Source organism: Carassius gibelio, chromosome A6 (genome assembly GCF_023724105.1).
Source record: "Carassius gibelio isolate Cgi1373 ecotype wild population from Czech Republic chromosome A6, carGib1.2-hapl.c, whole genome shotgun sequence".
Classification (NCBI taxonomy): domain Eukaryota; kingdom Metazoa; phylum Chordata; class Actinopteri; order Cypriniformes; family Cyprinidae; genus Carassius; species Carassius gibelio.
Genome location: NC_068376.1, coordinates 17022443 through 17045872, shown reverse-complemented (window position 1 = coordinate 17045872; position 23430 = coordinate 17022443). Strand labels below are relative to the sequence as shown.

General features: G+C 35.8%; 1 protein-coding gene across 12 annotated transcripts in view; it reads right to left on the bottom strand.

Moving 5' to 3' along the window:
• The window catches only part of LOC128015548 (kinesin-like protein KIF1A), a 55860-nt gene that overhangs the window by 21058 nt on the left and 11372 nt on the right, over positions 1 to 23430 (bottom strand). For 3 of the 12 annotated variants that reach the window (XM_052599435.1, XM_052599434.1, XM_052599437.1), the window contains exons 3-27: positions 22099 to 22172; positions 21755 to 21934; positions 21400 to 21468; positions 20995 to 21173; positions 19066 to 19177; positions 18787 to 18864; positions 18344 to 18409; positions 18203 to 18220; positions 18050 to 18128; positions 17888 to 17966; positions 17397 to 17539; positions 16198 to 16236; positions 10702 to 10904; positions 9702 to 9781; positions 9536 to 9611; positions 8389 to 8468; positions 8173 to 8279; positions 8006 to 8086; positions 7491 to 7671; positions 7329 to 7401; positions 7111 to 7201; positions 6842 to 6990; positions 6575 to 6753; positions 5487 to 5624; positions 3443 to 3751 (exon numbers count right to left, since the gene is read on the bottom strand). In XM_052599435.1, the coding sequence (XP_052455395.1) occupies positions 3443 to 3751; positions 5487 to 5624; positions 6575 to 6753; positions 6842 to 6990; positions 7111 to 7201; positions 7329 to 7401; positions 7491 to 7671; positions 8006 to 8086; positions 8173 to 8279; positions 8389 to 8468; positions 9536 to 9611; positions 9702 to 9781; positions 10702 to 10904; positions 16198 to 16236; positions 17397 to 17539; positions 17888 to 17966; positions 18050 to 18128; positions 18203 to 18220; positions 18344 to 18409; positions 18787 to 18864; positions 19066 to 19177; positions 20995 to 21173; positions 21400 to 21468; positions 21755 to 21934; positions 22099 to 22172 (2863 nt within the window). The remainder of the gene's footprint in view (positions 1 to 3442; positions 3752 to 5486; positions 5625 to 6574; positions 6754 to 6841; positions 6991 to 7110; positions 7202 to 7328; positions 7402 to 7490; positions 7672 to 8005; positions 8087 to 8172; positions 8280 to 8388; positions 8469 to 9535; positions 9612 to 9701; positions 9782 to 10701; positions 10905 to 16197; positions 16237 to 17396; positions 17540 to 17887; positions 17967 to 18049; positions 18129 to 18202; positions 18221 to 18343; positions 18410 to 18786; positions 18865 to 19065; positions 19178 to 20994; positions 21174 to 21399; positions 21469 to 21754; positions 21935 to 22098; positions 22173 to 23430) is intronic. The other 9 variants (XM_052599441.1, XM_052599442.1, XM_052599443.1 and 6 more) reach the window with 5 other exon arrangements.

Sequence of the window (23430 nt, the reverse complement as noted above, 5' to 3'; positions counted from 1 at the left end):
GTAAGTTTAAGGTAAATTCATGGGATTGAATGAAGATGAACCCTAAACAATATACAGAAAAGAAATCTGAGACCACATTTAAAAAATTGGGGATTTCTTTTCACTGAAAACTATATAATAAACAATTATGGCTCAAAGTTTTTTTTTTTTTTTAAGAAATTAATATTTGTATTCAGCAAGGATGAATTCAAATCATCATATGTGAAATGTGTGATATTGTTTACATTTCAAATAAATTATTTTTATTCTGAAAAAAATATTAAGAAGCACAACTGTTTTCAACATTGATGATAATAATAATAATAATAATAATAATAATAAATATTTCTTAAACACATCAACATGTTAGAATGATTTCTGAAGGATCATGATACACAGAAGTCTGGAGTAATGGCTGCTTTGCCATCACAGGAATAAATTACAATTTAAAATATGTTCAAACAGAAACTATTTATTTCAAATTCTAATAATATTTTACAATCTAACTGTTTTACTGTATTTTAGATCAAATAAATGCAGCTTTGGAGAACATAAGTTCTTTCAAAAACAATAAAATATCTTACCTACCCCAAATGTTTTAACGGTAATTTAAATAAAGAAATGCTTAAGATTTCATATTATTTCTACTGCAAATAACACTGAACAAAAAGTACAGGTTGAACAAAGGATCCGTTTTCTTGCTTCCACACAAAACGCTTTGTAACAAAACATGCTGAAAATAATATAGAATTCTCAGTTCAGCCTTTCACTCAAATTAATGTACTGATAACATAATTTGTAAATGAGTAAAGCATTTTGACTAGTGGTCTCAAATTTTTGGACTTTTGTTTGAGTGAATATATTTCCTGGAGTGACTCGTGTTTTTGTGTAAATTAGTGTGGGGAATTGGATAATCCTGATATCCTTGATCAGAACCAGAAATAGGAACTGTTTATGTGTTTATTTAAAAAACAAAGATGGACGTTTAAAAAAAAAAGTTTTAATTCTCAACCCTAACTTTGTTTGTTCTTAATCTGCCGTCAAGGACTACATTGCCCATCCTCCATGTGTAGACAATGAATGATACGGTAGTGCTGAACAAAAAAGGGGTTTTGGTGAGGTATAAAAACATGCTTGTGAGGAAAAAAGGTGAAAGAGGAGACATAAAATGTAACAGTAGTGGACAATGCAAGCGTGAACAGACAATACCATTAGCAAATACTAAACAATAGCTAAATATGACACTGCAAAAAAGCAGCCATACTGTCACAAATGTGCAGTGCATTGCACAAGCGCAACTTAAAAGAGTGAGCCAATTCATCAAAGGTTTCCGTGTTATATCTCACAAAAAAGTTGAAATACGGCATATGATCTCACATGCCCAGAAGAGCGACAGCTGTGCCAGAAACCAGCTCTTTCATCTTGAGATATGTGAAGACTGGAAGTAACCAAACGGCTTAACACGCGAACCAATTAGTAAGTCATTAGATGAACAGCTATTTTCATATTCATCAGACATTCGTGCCATGTAATGAAAATCTGGTCTTGTTTGTTTCTGCAGTACACAAAACAAACATCTAATATGAGTGTTTCAGAGATAGCCCTTCAAAGCTGACGGACCCCTTTGAAGAAGTGATGCGGTGCATGTAAAGCTGGGACACAGACCTTGGCGTGACACAAGAGCCATAGCTGTGCTGGGTGGAGGCGCTGACATCCAGCCAATTCTGATTTCAATGATCACAATCATTAGGGTGAAATGAAACCCAGAAGCTCAAGGTGTGTGTCTGCAGCAACCGGATGAAAGTCAAATGTATGATAATGGGAGGAGACGGGGTAAAGTCCAGACATGCTGACTAAACTCCAGGAATCCTTCCCATAGGAAAGACAAAATCCCATAAGAGATCTTTCAATATCATAGAGCTTTCTCCTACGGCAATGTGATGAAAATCAAGTGGAGACATGCTCCTCAGATTTTCCTTCTGAACTAAAGACCCTTATAATCTCAGATGTCTCCTCAAGAGATTTCAGCAGCATCACAAATAGATTTAACAGAAGGGTGACTGACAAATAAGAGCGGCCGAGGTAAATACAAGGAAAGTCTTTATATATATATATATATATATATATATATATATATATATATATATATATATATATATATATATATATATATATATATATATATATATATATATATATATATATATATAATGGTTAGAGGGTTGGACTCCCAATCGAAGGGTTGTGAGTTCTAGTCTCGGGCCGGACGGAATTGTGGGTGGGGGTAGTGCATGTACAGTTCTCTCTCCACCTTCAATACCACGACTTAGGTGCCCTTGAGCAAGGCATCGAACCCCCAACTGCTCCCCGGGCGCCGCAGCATAAATGGCTGCCCACTGCTCCGGGTGTGTGCTCACAGTGTGTGTGTGTGTGTTCACTGCTCTGTGTGTGTGCATTTCGGATGGGTTAAATGCAGAGCACAAATTCTGAGTATGGGTCACCATACTTGGCTAAATGTCACTTTCACTTATATATATATTTAATTCATAAATATTTGTTTTTTCGCATCACGTGAAAACCTGAAAAAACCCATTACAAATTAAAAACAGTAAATAAGTCAAATTACTATAGATTTTAAAAGACTTGACACACAGCCATGAGGGTCTGCAGGGGTCCTCTCTATGATATTATTTCTTGTTTTATTTCTGCATATTGACCGCACCACATGACTTTAATCTGACAAACACGTTTTTAATATATTTCAAAATATTATATTATGTTTTTTATCATTTATATTTATAATATTATTAGATTTTCTTTTCTGACTACTTCATTTTTAGTCACATCATTGACCAAACAAACACCAAATTCAACAATCAGAAAAAAACAAAAAACAAACTCAATTCAACATTCTCCCTTGTCCGTTTATTTCATAGCTCTGTATTTATTGATACTGTATTTCAGCACCGATCTCATTTGTGTCTACTTTACACTTCTTTATGTTAAAGCTTACCCAGAAGAGATGTACAGACTCAGGATAATTTTAAATTATATATATATATATGTAGTGTATATATATATATATATATATATATATATATATACTGAAGTGTTTCGGTGAATAAGCAAAAATGTTTCCAGTTTAGGTGTTTATAGGGAAGTCGTGGCCTAGTAGTTAGAGAGTATGACTCCTAACCCTAGGGTTGTGGGTGCCGCAGCATAAATGGCTGCCCACTGCTCCAGGTGTGTGTTCACTGTTCTGTGTGTGTGCACTTTGGATGGGTTAAAATGCAGAGCACGAATTCTAAGTATGGGTCACCATACTTGGCTGAATGTCACGTCACTTATATTTATCTCTGTGAGTGCTGTGCACACACAATGTGTTCAAAAAAGGAAGCACAACCCAGTCTCAGTGTGAAAGAGCTAGTTTCCTTTCCCAGCACACTCCTGAAACCTCACCAACCTTCCCACTACACTGAACAATGGCGAGCGATCATAAAACGGGTCTTCAGCTTTGCCGAAGCTTCTGCAGTGCTCTCCCTCATCATCATCCTCATCCTCATCCTCCCCCTCCTCCTCCTCGTCAATATCCGAGCATGAGTCATCCGATAAGAAATTATCATTCAAGCCATCCAGCTCTGTCCCCGCCCTCTTGTCAGGCCATGACTGGACCAGTTCAGTGATTTCAGAGGTTGATGTGGGCTCCGAGGGGGTGGGGGAGGAGTTAGGGTCGCTTGCTTGCTCACTAAGGCATGTGGAGAAAAGGGAGTTTCTGGTGTAGCCAAAGACATGGGAGCCCAGTTAGTATGAGGGGCCATCTGTCTATTTAACTCTTTCTACTCGCATATGGGTAAGTAAACATTTTTAATAGGGCAACACAGTAGCTGGGTCATGGGGATACAAAACATACACAACCTAAAAACACACGTATCATTAATGTCAACAGCAGCCTATGTAACAGGGTTCTTTAAGAATGTCCAAAATTACACTACCTTTCAAATCTTTGGGGTCAGTAAGATTTAATATATGTTTTCTGGATTACTCTGTATGCCTCAGCCCTGTTTTGGATTACCTATTTGTGTATGACCTTAGCCTGCCTATCAATAAACTACTGCATTTGGATCCTCTACCTTCGTGTCACCATGCAGATTATGACAATTATAAAGTATTCATATTTTCAAATAAAAGCTGTTCTTTTGAATTTTGTATTTATTAAGCAATTCTAAAAACCACTGCTTCAAGGTTCCAACAAAAATATTAACTGTTTTTAACATTTAGACTTTTTTCAAAAACATCAAAACAAACATATCAGCCCCAAATCTTTAAAAGATAGTGTACATTTTATAGGCATCGTTAAAATTTCCACAACTGTTATTAAATAATAATCATGTTGGTTAAAACCAGATTTGTTTTTTGCTTTGTTTTGTTTTTTGGAACACAAAAAGCTGAGTAAAAAAATATAAATACTTATAAAATATAAAAAATTTCAGCCAATCTGATCAAAATAATGAAAGTGAATAAGGATTAGGGCTGACAAGCTCCACAATTACAAAAAAAAACACCTTAAAATGAAGGCATTTCATTCACTTTAAGTCTTCTGACATCATACAATAGCTTTGTTTGAGGAACAGATCAAAAATCTTGATCAAAAAAGGTATTCACTGAAAAATTTATACACCCTATCTCTTCAAGGTGTTTTATAGAAGTGATGTTTGATTTTTTCAAGCTTACTTTTTAAATGAATCAGTTGATGCAGTTCACAAAAGCAGCCTGAATGATCATGCAAGTTCACAAATCAGACTGATCCAGTTAACAGCTCACTTAAGAGAAAAATATCAGTGAATAAGCATTCAAATCTGTGTCTAACAAAGCTATCATACATCTCGGAGATAAATCTCCAGTTCGCACAAAAATTCGGGTCCCACAGAAGAAAGAAAGTCTCACGGTTCTGGAACAACATGAAGGTGAACAAATGATAATATATTTTTTTTTTTTTACTGTGAAATAATCTTTCAAGATGTAGCAAAGGCAAGATTACGAGCAAGTCATACAGCTCTGAAGTAGACAGGGTAAAGGGAAGCTTGTGACCTCATTTGAAAGTGCATGGAAAATCGATTTCAAGCACTTCTGAATAAAGCAGCATTAAAAATCTTGCACACTTTAAAAGCGTGTGGGCAATAACTCTGGACTTATCCCACAGAGGACTGAGCAATATTACATATATCCTGTAGAGATCAGCTTTAAACACAGCTTTTATTACATTTTCTCTTTCCAGCAGTTGTTCTGGCCTGTAAGATACTCTACTGTTACAGGTACAAAAACACAATGAGAATTGCTCATTTTGTTTTGCATAAGAGAAATTAATTCCCTTTCAGTGGGCCATTCAAATAAAAGCATAATCTAACGAGAAATCTGACAGGAATGTTGTTAATCATGGTACAGGGACATTCTGTACTGATCACCAGCGGGTCTGTCTTGCCATGCTCTGATGTAATCTTACAACTCACCTTCCAACCAGACGGAACCAGGGGAACCGGTCGTAGAATGGATCGCCTCCAGTCAGCACACTGTCACAGTCCTCAAGAGCACTGCCAGGCACCTCCGCAGCACGATCATACATCTCCCTCATCAGATCCAGCCTCTGCCTGCAGGGGCAGCATTACACATCATTATAATGTAAATACTAGCTACACTGTGAGACCCAAAGTGACTCAAAGTATTTCTCTTCAAAATACAAGTATTTTATATTTCAGTACTTGATTTTCCGTGATAAAGTAATAAAGTAATATACTTTTTTTTCTTTTTATTGTTCTGAAACAACATATCTTCATTATTTTTGCTACCTTTCAAACAACTTTCATGTGATATTGCCTTATCTTAGACTTTGAATCCTAAAACATTCCGTGATTTAATTATTATTATGCCATTCTGAATATTGCTATGCATGCAGTGTGTAATGTTGCTGTATTTGAATGTAAATGATCTGCAAAGTTGTAAAGACGAAAGTGCATGATGAAGTTATTGCCTCCCAAAGGAAATAATTATTTTTCATTAGATTCATTTTTCCACTGTAACACAGCGGTACAGCCCAATCTTTTTAGTGTTCCTGTCATTTTACTGATGACTGCTTCTCTAATCTCTGGGAGTTCAACACATGATTCACAAAACACTTGCTCTTGGAAGATGGCTCAGTACACAGTTTATTTGGACCAGCTGGCTCCACTGAATCACAACCTGTAAGTATTATTAATAAATGATGATGTTTATATTTTCTATCAAGCATTTAAAATACGGAACTATGGCAATGGGTGTATCGTTTCCGATACACGCTGTATGTGGTAAATCAATCACAACAGACTGGGCCATCTGACAAATCAGAGCAGAGTAGTTTCACGGAAAGGAGGGGTTTAGAGAGACTGAATCATAGAGCTGCTTCAAACGAATCGTTGGAAAATGAGGTGATATTAAATTAGAAAATGAAAGCATTTTTTTTTTAATTGCATGCATGTAAATCTATTGTAAAATACTCCAAAAACAATATTAGGAACCTTAAAAATGGCATAACAGGGGTCCCTATCAAACATGCGAAAATTACCTGAGCTTCTCCAGGGTCCAGTAATGTGTGGCTCCATTTTTCTGATCTTGGACTTCTACAGCCACAATGGTGCGAGGGAATGGGCTTTTCTCACGGTCTTTAGCTGTCTCAGGTGGCAACAGGTCAGGCGGAAGTGGAGAGTAAAGCGTGTCCGTCAATAACACGAACTGGAACTGAACCTGTGAGTTACATTAGGCACAATCAGTAATGATGTTGTCATATTTTATAGGTTTAGCAGAGTGATGCAGTTCTTTCTAAAGCTTTTACCTTCTTCTTTAGCTCCACACTAATGGCATTGGCCTCCTTGAGGAAGATGGCATTGCCCCAAAGCAGATCTCTGAGAGAAGTGAACTGATAACATCTCCATTTACGGAAAGCCCACAGCGCCAGTTCTGTCTCTCTCTCGGTCCATTGCACTATGAGTATGAGAGATTAAATACAAGAGGCACAGTTATTTAAACTGAGTCATTGTGATTAGTTCAAGCTGTTCAAAAAAAACAAAATGAACCATTATTTGCCATTCGCAGTCTAGTCACCTTCCTCCTCAGGTTCTTCATCTTCCTCTGCCAGATCAGGGTAATAACGATCTACCTGTTTCTGCAGGGCTTCTAACCTGCTCTCATAGTCCTGTAAAAGACATACAGTATAGTGAAACATCCCCAATAAAACAGTGTCATTTTATTCTAAATTGTAAAGTTTTGAGTTTGGGGGTGGGGGGGTATTTTAAACTGTTCATGTTGTTTACGGCACTTACTAATCTCTGTTGCTCCAATAGATTGTTGGTCTCCTCTCTCTCTTTGCGATACTGATCCTCAAGTTCCTGCAGTCTATACAAACAAACAAAGAGCTGGTGAGTTTGACAACACAGATGTCGCATCTTAAACCTATTCTTGAATTTCCTTCATGTTTCCTTCACCTCTGAACCATTTCCTGTTTCATATCAATGCCTTGTTTCTCCAGGAGTTCTCTCTGAGCAAAGGCCCAGTCTACAGGCTCCATTGGCGTCTCAGCACAGGGGGTGCGTTCACGTTCCTGACGTGCCTGCTCTGGATGGTTGAAACGGAACACATGGCTCTTGCCCAGAATGATTCGGTTCCCTACAAAAGTTTGAGTCAATACAAAGAAATTAAAAAATAATAAAATAAATTACACAGACTGTTTAATTCTGCAATGACGCATAAAAGCATTTTGAAATGGCAAAATATTGAATCTATAATTGATTTAAATGTTAAATTATGAAAATTACTAATTAAAAAAATGTAATCACATATAAATGAATTAAATCAAAATGTATCATAAAAAAAACTGTAAAAAATGGAACCCTACAAAATAAATAAATAATTTAAATAAATAATTAAATAAAAGCTATATGATTGGCAATATATGCTTTAAAAAAGTAATGTAGCAGGAGACGAAAAAGTGTAAACAGACCTGATCTGAGAATTGTAGGTTCTGTTACTCTCTTCCCATTGACATAAGTTTCTGCTCCCTCGCACGGCTCAAGAATGACAGCTGTAAAAAACAGGAAGAACAGCCATAAGGATTGTGGTATATTTGTGTACAAGTATGCGTGTTTATGTAGTGTGTCATTCAAAAACCTTCTCCCATAGGTCCAGTGGTGCTGGTGAAAGTGCAGTGTTCCTCTTTGATGAAGTGACCACTCAAAACAATGTCCTGTCTGCTGCTGGCATCTTCTCTCCCCACCCTGAGCACAGCAACATATCAAGACACCTTAGTACTACTTCTGCTGAACACAACATTTGTGTGGTTTATATGCACGATGGAGGAAAAGAGAAGCTTGGATTGGCACGAACCTGGTAATTCCATCTTTGATGTAATACAGAAGACACTCAGACATTAAAGGATCTTCATTTAGATTCACCAGGTGGGGCGTCTGTAATCAAGGCATGAATCAAGATTACAGGTTTTATATTTACTGAATGATATACCAGTGCTTGCGAGGCAGCAATTGAATAGTTTCAGATAAGTTAACGGTTCTTGGATTTGGCTAAATGCCACAGGAAGGTTGCACTGCGTCTTGTTTTCTGTCAGCTTAATACTAGAATCAATACCTTTATTCCACAGTCTAAATGTGACTATAAATAGACATAGTTGGAATGAAATGGAAACTCTGATAGTCTTTTCCTCCCTATTGTGATGTATATCTGAGTAAACGGCTTTATGAACAAGAAAAATCTTGTTCATAAAATTACATGCATTTAGAGATTTTCGTCTTGTAAAACTTCTTAGAGTATGAATAATAGGGGCAAAAGAAAAACAAGAGATGCAATTATTTGACATTGATAAGTTTCAATGAAGTCTATGCACCAAGCAGTTCAGACATAATTATGTGTAGATGTTGCCTTGCGAGCACTTTCAAAATGTATTTAGACAACCTTTTCAAAGAGGAAAATAAGATACAAGTCAAACTATTTGACCGAAACAGCCATCTTTACACCAAGTTTTAATTTCGATATCCAAAATGCATGCGATTAGATTTAGATATCGTAAATTTGAATAAGATTCCAGTCAGAAAGCTTTTAAAAGCATCATATGGCCACGATGCTTTAGATCTGAAGTCTTCAAAGTGCTTCAAAGTTACTTATAAAGACTAGAAGGAATTGCAGCACATCAACATTCATATCACAGTTATGCCTAAATAAAGATCACAGGCACATTTAAAAGAGCTCTGATAGGAAAAACACACAGAGGTACATTAGAAGAGTCAAAGAGGAGAGATCAGGATGCAATCACACACAGTATCCATGTCAACCAACCTCATTGGGAGAGAACAGCCCAACAGTGTCTATAAAAATGGGCTGAGGTTTTCTCTGCACGGACTTCCAGAAGAGGAACGTGAAGACAATCACAGGCTTATTTGGTTATTTGAACAAGCATATTAGCCTTAATATGTGGTCTACCTGTACACGGTTTCTCCCTACAGCCTTTATAATCTTTTACCTTCTTTGGTGAAAAGACTCCAACAGTTCCTCCATCCTCACGCATGGCCACTCCCATCTCAGCCAGCAGTGCTTCTCTGGGGAAACCAATGGAGGTGTTTTTCATATGTTAACTTACACATAACGGGAAACTACTTATCAATCACATAAGGCTTCATACAACAAACCTGTCCATTCTGATGGCCTCTGTACGGCGAAGCTTCTCTTCCCAGGTTTCATTGAGCTCAGCAATAATTTTCTCAGTTTCCTAATTGGCATTGCAAAAAATATCAAGTTAAAATATTCTACCAATCTATGGTAAGTTTTATACATTTATTAATGTGAGACTTAAATCTTTAGTCAATCTATTTTTTGGGTTAGTTATTCATTTCAATGGTGGGTTTTTGGTTGGTCATTGCTAATAGGTGTTTATCTCTGCAACCTTTCTCTTTTGAACCAATTTCCAGAGCCACAAATTGCATGTGATCATAAGGCTAATTCTCACTTCACCGTCAGACTCCAACCAGCAGCAACTGGCATGTTTGTTTTTGGTTCAATCCACAGTTGCTGCCTCTTACCAATATCTGCATCTGTTGCTGTGGTCAGCACTTTTTTTGCAGATTGAACATGTTCAATTGGGGGTTTTTCGGTTATGGAATATTTGAGAAGTGACTGTAATCTGATGATATTCAGTGTTGCGTCTGCGTCAGTTGGTACACACCAGTAAATTATCCTTCAAAGGTACCGTCATAGGCAGTGTTACATTAGTATTACTGTAGTATTTACTCATATTTTAAATTACCTTTTATTTTTACTTTGTTCATTTTTATTTCAATTTAAGTTTTAGTACATTTGTTATGTCATTTTATTCGTTTTTTATGTCTAGAATTTTTTATAATTTTTTTCAACTTCAACTTATTCCATTTCAGTTAGTTGCCCATAAAACATTTCTCGTTTTCATTTAAGTTAACATTTTTTATTTAATATTTATATTTGATTTAAAATTGATTTCAATTAACAAAAATAGTTTTTAACAGTTTTAGTTATTACTGCTTGTAAGTACGGATAATAATAAAAAACAATGATATGACCCCTTTAATCTGAAGCTATATGAGGCAAATGTTTTCATATGTATATTTCAATGATTTAAGTCAGTTTTGTCAGGGTTTTATGATTTATGCCAGTCACCTTGAGTCTCTCGATGGCTTCCTCGCTCCCTGGGCTGAACATGATGCGATCATGGAGGCTGCTGATGGAACCAGCCCGGCTGGACAGGGCGGAGAGAGATGGGGAGGGGCTCATCCCCGTCATAGCATTGGTCACTGTGGAGAGATCACCTCTTTGATTGACAGCTTGGCCACTATTGTTATTGTTCTTGTAATCGGATATGTCTGTCGGGGCAGGGGGGTGGGAAGAGGGAGGCAGGAGGTGACAGACACGGAGTTCCGAGAGAAGCAGACAGGAAGAGGACGAGCAGAAGGAAGGAGAGGTAGAGAAAAGAAGACAGAGAAAGACATGCAGCTTGAAATGAATTTGAATTCAGAGACCCCGAAATTTGAGTTCACATGTGAGGAGAAACGCCCAAGATACAAAGAAGAAGCAGACAGTCAAAGCCCAATAAAGGAAACAAGCTAAAATAAAATAGGAGATCTAGCACAAGCACCCGGCAGCACAGAGACACGCCAGTCATCTCAAGCGTAAAGTAGCACTGCTGGCTTCAGCTACAGCGTTACACACCGGCCATTCAATAACAGCAACCTGAGAGCCACAGCTCAAATATTTAACAGGCATGCATGCATTGATCTGGGCTGTTATTTGACACACCAGTTTCTTATATTTGTTAGTGTACGTTGAGCAAAATGCTGTTAGTCCATTTAAGCAACTAACTGGCAATTCTTTCTTGGTCCTAAAAGAGTACTTCAGCTAAAACTGAAAATTCTGTCATAACTTACTCTCCCTCATCAAACATAATTTTCTTTCTTCCTCACAATACAATGGACCTTAGTCAGTGTCATCATTTTTGTCAGGAATGAAAACGAGGCTGTACGGGACAGAAGCACAGTGTGTTAACTACACAATGGATTGCACTTTTGTTTAAAAACATACAGATTGTTTAGCTGACAATTTTTCTTTACTTCATCACCCCCCCACCATAAAATTTCTGTCTTCCAAAGCCTCGTTTTCAACACACTAATTCTCATACAACATATTTAGGAAAATATTATGAAAGTCAATGGTATCCAAAATGTTCATGACCCAAAAATGATAAAATGCTACTGTAGAATGAATCCAGTATATGATTCAGCTTGTATATTATAAGCCTTGTGAAGTGACACAATCACTTTATATGATGAACAGATCTAAATTAAGCCTTCATTTATTCTCAAGTCCAATTAAAGCACTGATTAACGTTGGCATACAACGACTACATAAAATATGACACTACAACTTCAAACGTCAAGTAATGTTAAACTTTATAAGTTCTCACATTATGGGTCCTATTCTCTTAATGAGTAATGGGTGTTTTTTGGGCGTAACATGCAATAAACCAATCAGAATCTCATCTTCCATTCCCTTTAAGAGCCAATTGCGCTCGTGCCATGACGGATTTGCTATTTACATGGCGGAATTTGGCAAGCACAAAGACAGAACGTGTCTCCAATATGAATGCGCCTGTACACACCTCTTTTTTAGACCAGCAGACCCATGGGCGCACAAATAAGTGCAAATGCATTTGCTAATTAAATGACGTGGCGCTGGACGGAAAAATGCTAACGGTGCTGGACTGAAACTAGCAAACACACTTGCGCTGCGCCTTGCATCGCATTGCACCGGGTGTATGATAGGTCCCATTGAGACTATTTGATATTTGTATTTTCGTATATATATATATATATATATATATATATATATATATATATATATGTATGTATGAATGGTGTATAAAGGCTTAAATTTCAGTTCGATTAAACATGTGATCATGTCGCTTCAGAAAGTTTCATATCAGTCAAATGAAGTTTAGGACCTTAAAATCAAACTGACTTTCATGATTTAGACAAAAACAGCTAAAACATTTTTCAGAAGGTCTTCTCTTGTATTCTTCAGAAGAAGAAAATCATATGAGTTTGGAATGACATGAAGCCGAGTAAATGATGACAGAATTTTTAATTTTTGAGTGAACTATACCTTATGCATATAACCAAAGGAGTTTGGGGGCTTTTAGGCCCATAGGTTTGAGATTATCCAAAAATGATTCTTAAAATACTGGTAAAATATACCTAAGAAAAATGTATAGAGAAAATATGCATTATGCAGACTTTTGCCTATATAAATGCTGTCTAGAAAGAGAATGCCATGCTATTTTAGCCAATATTTTTCCTATCCTTAACAGTATCTATTCCCATCCCATCTCTCATAATTAACATACATTTCAGATAAGCAAATGTAGACTGTAGTACATTAGCAATGAGCTCATATTTCTGCTTAAAAGCCACTGACTCTTTACTGTCGTCACTAACCAGAGAGATCGTCATTGCTGACAGCCCACATCTGAGATACAAAACAACATTCACGACTCTTTTGAGCTGCACACAGGATAAATCCTCCCACGTTTCTCATATTAAGAGACACTGTTAGCATTTCATATAATATCCACCTATCCAACCACAATAGCATATATCTCTAGATGAAATGTTATGTTAATACCATATGAAATGTAACACGGGATATAACAGCTGAATAAACCTATATTCTACAGAGAGTTTGGCTTTGTAATATCTCTGTAACCTTCGGCACAATAACATCTCTCAGCTCTGACAGTGCTGCTATGGCAACAGAGCGCTTACTCGGTGTTACTACTCCTAAGAGAGCTACAAGGCGAGTATCTGGGGTAAAATGCGAGAAGACATGTCCCCTGGTGACAAATGACTAAACACAAATCTGAGATGGAGATTGGGGATTCAAGTGCTATTTGACAGCTGATATGAGAGGATTACATAATCTACACTAAAGAAAAGCACTTCTGGTAATAGTCTCTGTTTAAAGCAGTGCTCTGAGCTAGTGCATGCTAGGCTTGAGATTAACTAAGCTTTTTGTCCCCCTCTCTACATCATTAATCTCTGTTTGAATAAAGGCTGCATCCACACACAGCAAATTTGATCAAAGATGCACTAAAAATATTTTTCACAACTGGCCAGTGATATGTCTAGAAAAGTGCAGATACTCAACCTTGTTTTTAGCAAAGGCAATTTTCACTAACTTCACAAAACATTACTTAGATAATTTATCCATAGATCAAATAGAATATAATTTTTGATAATTAAAATACATTATATAAACTTAAAATTAAATGAAAATTTACTAAGTACTAGTAGTAGTAAATTTACTATACTAACTTACTAAGACTGAAATAATAATAAAAAAAAAACAATTAAAGCTATAGAGAATGATTGGTTAAAAAAAAACTAAAACTAAAATAAAATGAGAAAGACACATAAAAAAAAAAAAATCACTGAAACTTCATCTAAAATGATTGCTGCCAATCAGAAAATTATTCTCTTGGTTTGGAAAACTGGGCATGATTGTATTCCATTACGCCATCTACCAAAACCCTGAGAAAAGAAATCTTATATCAAGTCCATTTCACATAGGTTTTTTTTTTTTATTAAATAACTGATAAAAAGCACTGAATGACATTTAAATAAACTGTAAATTTAAAATTATTTCACCTGACTAAATCTACTAATGACAAATTACATAGAAACTCTTCCTTGATGTAACAATTGCAGGTTTTAGAGTTACATATATATATATATAAGAGGTGAAGAGGTAAGATCCATACCGCAAATTCTACCCCCCTACCCTAATCATCATTAGCTTTAAAGGTGAGTTTTGTTACATAGGATATTAAAAAGTTTTATGGTCTGATGTTTAGCTGTTAATAAAGCTGCAGCTAGCAACAGGCAGCCACTGCATAAAGCTTCATATAACACGAGCTATCACTCAAACACACATCTGATATAAGCAAAATACAAGCAGAAATAAGCCTTGTCTCATGTCTTAAGCCCCTTTCACACTGCACGTCGGACCCGCAATATTTCCGGAATATTGCTGGGTCGCCTTCTGTGTGAAAACAACCACGTATTTGCCGGAATTGCAGTGTGAAAGGGGCTTTAGAGAACTGTAAAGCATATTAAACTAATTCACACTTAAAAAATAATGAATTTCCTTACATTAGAAAAGAAAATTTTGTAAAGTAGCACACTGCAGATGCCACTTTCTTTGATACCTAGTTATCTAATAAAATTACATTTATACTGTACATTTGTAAGTGGGGATAGAGTGTGCAGAAAATTTTGTAAGGCCACTGATTTCAGCATTAAACCACAATTCTTAAGCATCATCACTAAACCTGTTCATTCTCAAGGTGCACTAAGCGATTTTTGTCAAATGATGATGATATTTGAAAGCACCAAAACAAACACGCCCATACCCCAACAGCACCTCGCTTCTATTTTGATAATTCCGCCCCACACGTACACAACCCTAGCAACGAAGATGGCGGAATCTGCTCTAGCTGCCGGCCGCAGCATATTAAAAAAAAAAGCCAACACAGAAAAGTTGGGTAAAAAAACAAAACCAGCGTAACTCACTTGTCAAGAAGAAACAAAGCAACCTTAGTGTCCCATTCCAGGCCTTCCTGCTACTTGAGTCCACTGCTGGAAATGTTTCCAATATTTACACGGGTCCTACCTTTCGCCTGATCGTGACCCTCCATTTTATGTTTTGTTTCTCCAAAATTTTCCTTTTTTTGCAATGTCTTGCAATCTTTAGTCGATCAGCTAATATTGGTCCTGAGCACTCACTGAGTGCTATCTTTTCCCTATCATTACTAGACACGCCCCTAACTGCTGATTGGCTGCGAGTTTGTTTTGGGACTCGGTCCGACACTATGGTCAAAAGCGTTTTTTCAAAATTCTCTTAGTGCACTTTTAAATGAAACATATAGAAAATGCTGACAGTGTGAGGACAAATGAAGAACATTACTAATATAATAGATAAGTGGATGAGTGAAATCAGCTCATAAGTGACATTTAACATTTATCCTGCTCTGCATTGCAAGCCAAAAGAGAAAGATAGCAAAAAAGAAGCATTGAAAAAGAGAGAGGGAACACACAGCCCTGCAGATCCAGACTAGATAAAGCAGCTCTCAGCTCAGAAACCACTCAAGCAACCAGGGTTAGAAAAAAGCAACAACCAAAATAATTATTATTTAGTAACAAATTATTTAGATTTTTAGAAGACTGTATTATGTTTGTCCATTACAAATGTAACTTTCCTAATATCTACATTATTTATAATAATACAAATATTACATACAAAATAATTATCTCGTATAGTAATGCTTTTATATAATTTTGTATATTGTTTATATAATGCCAAACATATAATGGTATAATTGTTACTGGCAATTACATAATTAGTTTGATAGCCTTAACATACAAACATTTAAGGCTTTCACGGAATATGACATGAACATGGCTCTGATATAATTTTTGTGTGATTGAGAGAGTATGAATTTTCTCTCAAACCCTTGAATTGACTCTGAGGCTGCAGATTTCTGCTTTATCCATAAAAACTGCAAAAGCATTGAAGAGAGAGTGAGACAGAGCCCAAGAAACACACATTTCAAACCAGCAAAATCCTCAGCTGACCCCCGAAATGCTGAGAGAGAGTGACAAAGAAGAAACAAGAGTAAGAGGAAAAAAAGATAAAAGATATTCAATTGAACAGAAAGCAAGAGAAAGAGAAGAACGTGAGGCGAATTGTTTGACATAAGAGCTAAGAGGAAATTCTGAATCTGAATTAGACGTTTGAAAGACACTTGACACTGAATTGTACCAAACCCAGAGGGCTGGACTCCAGATCGGCTGTTCTAAGGCATTTCCCCGCTGGGATCACCATCGAGAGACGATAGGATGAGAAAAGAAATGAGTGATTAGAAGAAATAGAGTTAGGAATGCACAGGGAAGAGTAGAGGACCCAGTGAATCAATGTGAGTTTTTTTTAAAGAGTGTACATTTTAATGTGTGTGTGTGTGTGTGTGTGTGTGTGTGTGTGTGTGTGTGTGTTTTGAATTAACTATTAATACTTCATTTTAACCATCCATGATTATATATATGCAACTCTCTTCCATCTCTTATAGAGATATAAGAGCTCTGATCCAAAACCTTGCAAGCTGTTTGCTGCCTACTGTCTTCATAGGCCGCTGCTTAAAAAGGCAGCATTGGCTGTTATGAAATATAATGAGTGATCGATTGTGTATACTTTATGTTGACAGCAACTTCACGTGGTGCACAAGTAGTGCTCAACACTGAGACTCAAACTGATGTTAAAGTTTGATGTTAGCATGTTGATAAGCTAACAGTTTGATACTCTAATAAACCTAACATTACATAAGAAATACAAATATTAACATAAAAAATTGTAGCACTGATTTTTTTTCCATTGATGCTTTCAGTACTGACTGTACTATAGCTAGCATATATTCAGTCAACATTTCTATCTTTCATCCACCATTTTGGATTCTTTTTTTTTTTTTTTTACAATGTTTCACCTTTTCACGTTTCCTTAAAATATGGCCAAAATGAGCTTAGAAGGCAGCCTACTTATGTTGCCTACTTGTTTTAAACAGCTGTTGCCATCTGTGATGCCTTAAAAAAGCTCTGCCTCTGCAGGCAGCTTACAAGGATTTGGAACAGAACAACAAAACATATGCAGTAACGCGTGTCTCAGTACCATAAAAACAAAAGTGGTCGCAAGCTGTCTGATGAAATACTTATGATGAAATGAAGGCAGAGCAGATAAAAAGCAAATGGTCTTACTCTCGATGATGTCACCCAGGCCTTGGGCATAGAGGAGATCCTTCAGACGGGACACCTCATCTTTCAGCTCACGCACCAGACGGTTATTAGGATCTTCATTGATCACAGCATTACAACGGATCTGCTTAGCCCTGTCTGCATACCTGAATCCCATAGAAAGTGGAAAGATGATAAAGAAGAATAAATAAATGGTAACATATATAAAAACATGTTTTGATAATGCTGCTTTCTTATGGCTGTTGCATTAGATATATACACATAGTATAATAAAAAAAAAAAATTTGCACACACATACACACTGACAGGTGCCCAATTACTTTGCTTAGCAGGATTACTGTACACCAGCAATCTTTGAAGGGCGTTTAGGAGGCAGGTGTTTTGAGAGGGTACAGGAACATTCTCATTATGTACCATACTGCTGTACCCCTCAGCTCATTAACTAGCTCATTACCAACCTCAGATGAAACTGGTGCTGTATTGAGGCAGAATACCTGAGAGTGCTGAGGGTTTCATCATAGTTGATGTCGGCAGGACTGAGAGCTGCCACCATTGCGGTGCGAGAGTTGCCACCTGCAGAGATCAAAGGTCAAGTACTTCAAGAGCGACAGTACATTAAAATCCTCTTTCATGTGCCAGAACACCCTGATACATACCGAGGTTCTCTCTCAGTAGCCAGGTCAGCACAGAATCCCTGTAAGGAATAAAATTTTCTACTTTCTTCTTCTTTTTATTCTGTGTGGGGGAGAAAAGTAATTATTAAATAAATAAATACATTTTATGAAATTATATTATAGATTATATTATACCTTGTTTGAGCCAGAATCCTGTAAAAATAAGTGATAAAATAAAAAAAACAGGCGATTAAACTGACATACATTGAAGTTTTTATGCAGAGAATAATAAAGCATCCAACATCCTCAAGGCTCACAGCAAAACAAAACACTTACCACCTCTGCCAGGGCTGAAATGACTTTTCCCAGGGTAGTGAGTGATTTATTGATGTTTGCCCCTTCCTGGGAAGAAAAGATTTGGTAGAAAATAGAATTACAATTCCAAACTCAAAAAAAAAAAAATATTCACGATAGAATGAAGCAGAATACTCTCAAGCAGGAAGTATGTGGAGAGAATTAGAGGACAAATGGAGAAAGAGAAAAAGACATTTGTCGATGTTAATAAAAGATACAGTTAATGTAGAAACTGAGGGAGTTAAATAGAGGGCAGGAAAGGATAACAGACAATGGGGGATAGGAAGAGAACTTGGATAGCTAATATATATATATATATATATATATATATATATATATATATATATATATATATATATATATATATATATATATATATATATATATATATATATATATATATATATATATATATATATAGTCACCTTGAGGCGTGTGCCTTTGGCTCCAGTGGAATCAGCTCTCTCACTCCCGGCTAAATCCACCAGACTGATTTTGCTGACCTGCCAGAAAAGTTCAGGAGAGGTCAATAATGAACATGCTGAGAAATGGACGAGCCCATATCACCTTTCACATCAAAACACTCCCGATGTCAAATGTCATCCAATAAAGCCCTGTATAAGGGTGGGAGACTAACCTCTCGCTCTAAACAGAGCTGTTTATTGTGACTGACAGGTTCAGTTATATGCAACAGCAGCATGTACCTTTTCTGAAGTGTTGTCTGTCTCTGAGTCATGACGCTTCTGGGTGAAGATGATGTTGAAGACAGCGTGTGAACGGCTGCTGGTCTCATTCATGTTAGTGGCTGCTACTGTCCTGGATAACAGAATTTCACCATTCAGAAATGTATTTCATACTGAGTTCTCAGACTCCAATCTATTTGAGGAAGTGCTGTGTATTTAGAGTTTTCTCAGATGTCTTTAAATCCTATTACAGCATTTGCACTAACTTCTACTTCTGTGAATCATCTGATCCCTGATCCCAAACTAAAGTTTAACGATTTAAAAAGGTTTTCCTGATGTATTTAGATCCAAGTTCTAAAGTACGGTACTGTTCAAACATTTGGGGGCAGTACAATTTTTGTTATAAATACTGTCATTCAGTAAGGATTAATTAAATTGATCAAAAGGTACAGTAAAGACTTACCCTGTAATAAAAACGTTTTTTTTATATATATATATATATATAAATGATTTTTTGAACTTTCTAAATTCTTCAGAAAATCCTGAAATCAAAATTTCCACAAAATATAAGAAGTAGAAAAACTGTTTTCATGTTTTTTTGTTACTTGATGCTGGAGTGATGGCTATTGGAAATTCAGTTTTGCCATCACAGGAAAAAAAAAAAAACATTTTAAAACACATAGAAAGAAGAATGAACAATGGGAAATGTTTATTTTAAATTTGTAAGACTATTTTTACTGTATTTTTGATCATGATGTCTTAGTGAGCATTTAGGGATTCTTTCAAAACATTAAAAAAAAGTCTTACCAACCCCCAAATTTTGTATGGTAGTTCATATTCATCAGATCCAGCTAAAATTAAAAATTGACCTCAAGACTACACAGTACATTACCTTTTTTTGGCTACAAATTTTAGACCTCCTAATTATTTATTACATTAATTAGCTGCTGTCTGTTAACATAACTTACATAACAGGCTAAATAGTGTAGGAGGGAAGTGTAGTGTATTGGCAGGGGTGCAGCTCAACACCTCAGAGATTACAGAACCATTGACTGACGCTAACACAATGCCTCGTGGAATTAAATGGTCCATTTGTTTCCATGATGATAAGCCCAAATAATAAGTAAATATTTGTTTGTATTTTTCTCTCAATGTGGTCATGAAGACCTTGAAAAAACAAATGTGACCAGGACTGTACTGAGGAGTGAGACTAATTGTCTGTGCAGCGAAAGGCTGTTATTGATTATTTCTAGAAGCCAGAATAGAATAGAATAGAATAGAATAGAATAGAATAGAAGAAGGGACAGAACAGAACAGAACAGAACATTTTCACATTGTGCAAGAATTACTGTAATTACAAACTGAGATTCTACTCTGAGCTGATTATGTCCTCAGACTCAGAAATGATTTGTTTCTGTGACAACCCTCAAAATCTAGAGAAATCCATGTACGGCTTAGAAGACAGCATATCATTTAATGACTACATTAAATCACTTCTATGTGCTCTCGCTAAATGTTTAAGTATAAAGAGGCTACAATAAAATGGCTTCTTGAACAGAATTCAAAATGAGTTTAGGTCAGGTGACTATCTTCAGTTGTTTTTATGGCAGAAATCACTTAGGCTTCATTGCATCATGAGAGTCAAATCAGTCAAATTTTATCAAATAAAATTCTAAAAGTTTTTTGATAATTAGAAAGTTCAAAAGAACAGTATTTATTTACATTTTTCAATTTAGTTTTTAAAATATAAAACATGTCTTCACTGTCACTTTTAATCAGTTTAAGGTGTCCTGGCTTAATAAAATATGAATGTCTTTTAAACAAAAATCTTTCTGACCCAAACTTTTGAAAAGTAGATGAATAGTTTTTAACTGTTGGAAAATTGTAATTACAGTCATATAGAAATTATTTGAACACTCCATAACAATAGAATAGATTAGAATAGAATACCTAGCCTTATTCCCTGAGTCCATCAGGTCTTGAATGTCATTATATGATGTGACGGCGAGTTTGGACAGATCCTCTACATACGGGCCCAGTAATGGGTGCTCTCGCACACGCAGATTTCCTTTGTTTTTTGGGTTCAGAAGATCTCGTACTCTTTCACAGTAAATCTCCATATAACTGACCTGAATGGACGAAAATAATAGACTGTTAAATGTTTATATATATATATATATATATATATATATATATATATATATATATATATATATATATATATATATATATATATACACACACAATAACTGTGAAAATAGGGCCAAGATTCATCAAATATGCCATACGTGTTGCTTTGGAATTAAGCTGCACAAAGATTTGAAATAGAAAAAAAAGGGTATGGCCAAATCTTACCTCCACAGAATAGGACATGTTGTTATCAGTATTATTGTCATTAATCTTGGTGAAAAGGTCTTCACACAGCTGATGGTTAGGATGGAGGGGAGAAGAGGAAAGAAACAGACATAATAGAGAGTTTAATAAGTGAACATCTTACTGTGTACTATCTATCTACTCTGTTTGAACTGATCTTGTTCACACTGCCTCTGAATAGATTTTCCTGTTTATACAGCAATGCCAATGTGACGGGAGTGACAGATGCACAAAAAGGCTACTTTTGCAGCCGAAACGTGGCATATAAGTGCTTAAATTGACATTTAGAAATGCAGTTTCTTCTTCATATTTGCTTATTCTTGCATCTTTTTGTTACCAGTGGAATGATCCCCTCCTGGTCCTTCTCCTGTTTGCCCATCATGGTATAAGATTTACCGGCCCCAGTCTGGCCGTATGCAAAAATACAGACGTTGTAGCCCTCAAAGGCGTGAAGTAACATTTCCTCTCCAATGTCTCTGTACACCTGCTGCTGGGAGGCATAGTTGATATCTTCTGGCTGTGGATAGATAAAGTCAAATATATATGATCTTTGGTCATTTGAAGGGATTTCTTCTCTCATCTTTTAAACGCAACATGTTTGGTGTAGTTCACTGCAAGCAACACTGATTTTTCTAAGTTACATTTTAGTTCAATGTCTTTTTTGAAGTAGTTCTGACTTACTGAGGTGTGTGACCAATAGGAGTAATCAAAATTGAAGCTTTTGGTTTCTTTGGGTGCTTTGGGGTTGATGATGGCTGAAAGGCAAAAAAAAAGAATGGCAGAGAATGAGTAAGGTTAATAAATATGTTTGAGAACCTGAGTGAACATCTAATACTCAGCCACTAAATGGCTGCCACACAGTCAATAAGCACGGAGTCACTGTAGTTTGTCTAAATGGGTCCATGTGGATGTGCTCTAAAACCCAGCTGCTCTCACCAGCGGTGAATGAAAGCCATCATATGGAGGCAGGAATCACACCACACAGCAATTACATTCTTTTGAATATGGTAATGGGTGTAAATGAAAATGAAAAAGTCTTTTAAACACACACACACATAAAACAGTAATATTGTGAAATTTTATTAGAGCTTAAAATAACTTTTCTATTTTAATACATTTTAACATGTAATTCTTATAATGGCATTTTAAAGCTGAAGCTGAATTTTCAGCAGCCATATCTGCAGTCTTTAGTGTCACATGATTCTTTAAAAATCATTATAATATGTTGATTTGATGCTCAAGAAACTTTTATTATCATTATCAACGTTTAAAACAGTTGTGCTGTTTTTTTTATATATATATAAAAATTATATATAAAAAAATTATTTTTGAAATAGAGAATATTTGTAACATAACAAATGCCTTTACTGTCACCTTTGATCAATGTAATGTGTTCTTTCATAAAATATATAAGTATAAAAATGACTGACCCCAAACTCCTCAATGGTCATGTATACCGTATACAGTAATCAGTAATTCAAACCTAAATTAAACCTTAATATTTTTGTTTGGAACAATATAAATCATGCTAAAATGTTATGATGTAAAATTTATAAGAATAATACAAAATGTATTAAGAAATATACAAAATTTGCAAAGATCTTTTACTTCAGCTTGAAGCAAAAGATGGGACATTCCAAATCATGCTAAATATCTCTCTCTCTGGACATTAATTAATAATACAGTAGAAGTGAATAAAATTAAGTTGGAGATAGGGGTAGTGGACACACACTGGAAGTATTGTAACAGGAACGAAATGAGCAGCCCTTTAAATACTGTGTTGTGATTGACAGGTTTAAATGAACTCACTCTTCCAAAAATTTCCTTTAAAAGCCAATTTTACCAACAAAGAGGTTTCTTTGAACCATACTCCACAAAAAGCATAAACCTACACTATGTAATTAACACAGATAAAATACACTGCACTTGAGAAAACAAGAATTATACCCCTAAAAATCAGCATAAAATGAATGCAAACCCATTATATAAGAAAAATGCAATGCCAAAAACTCT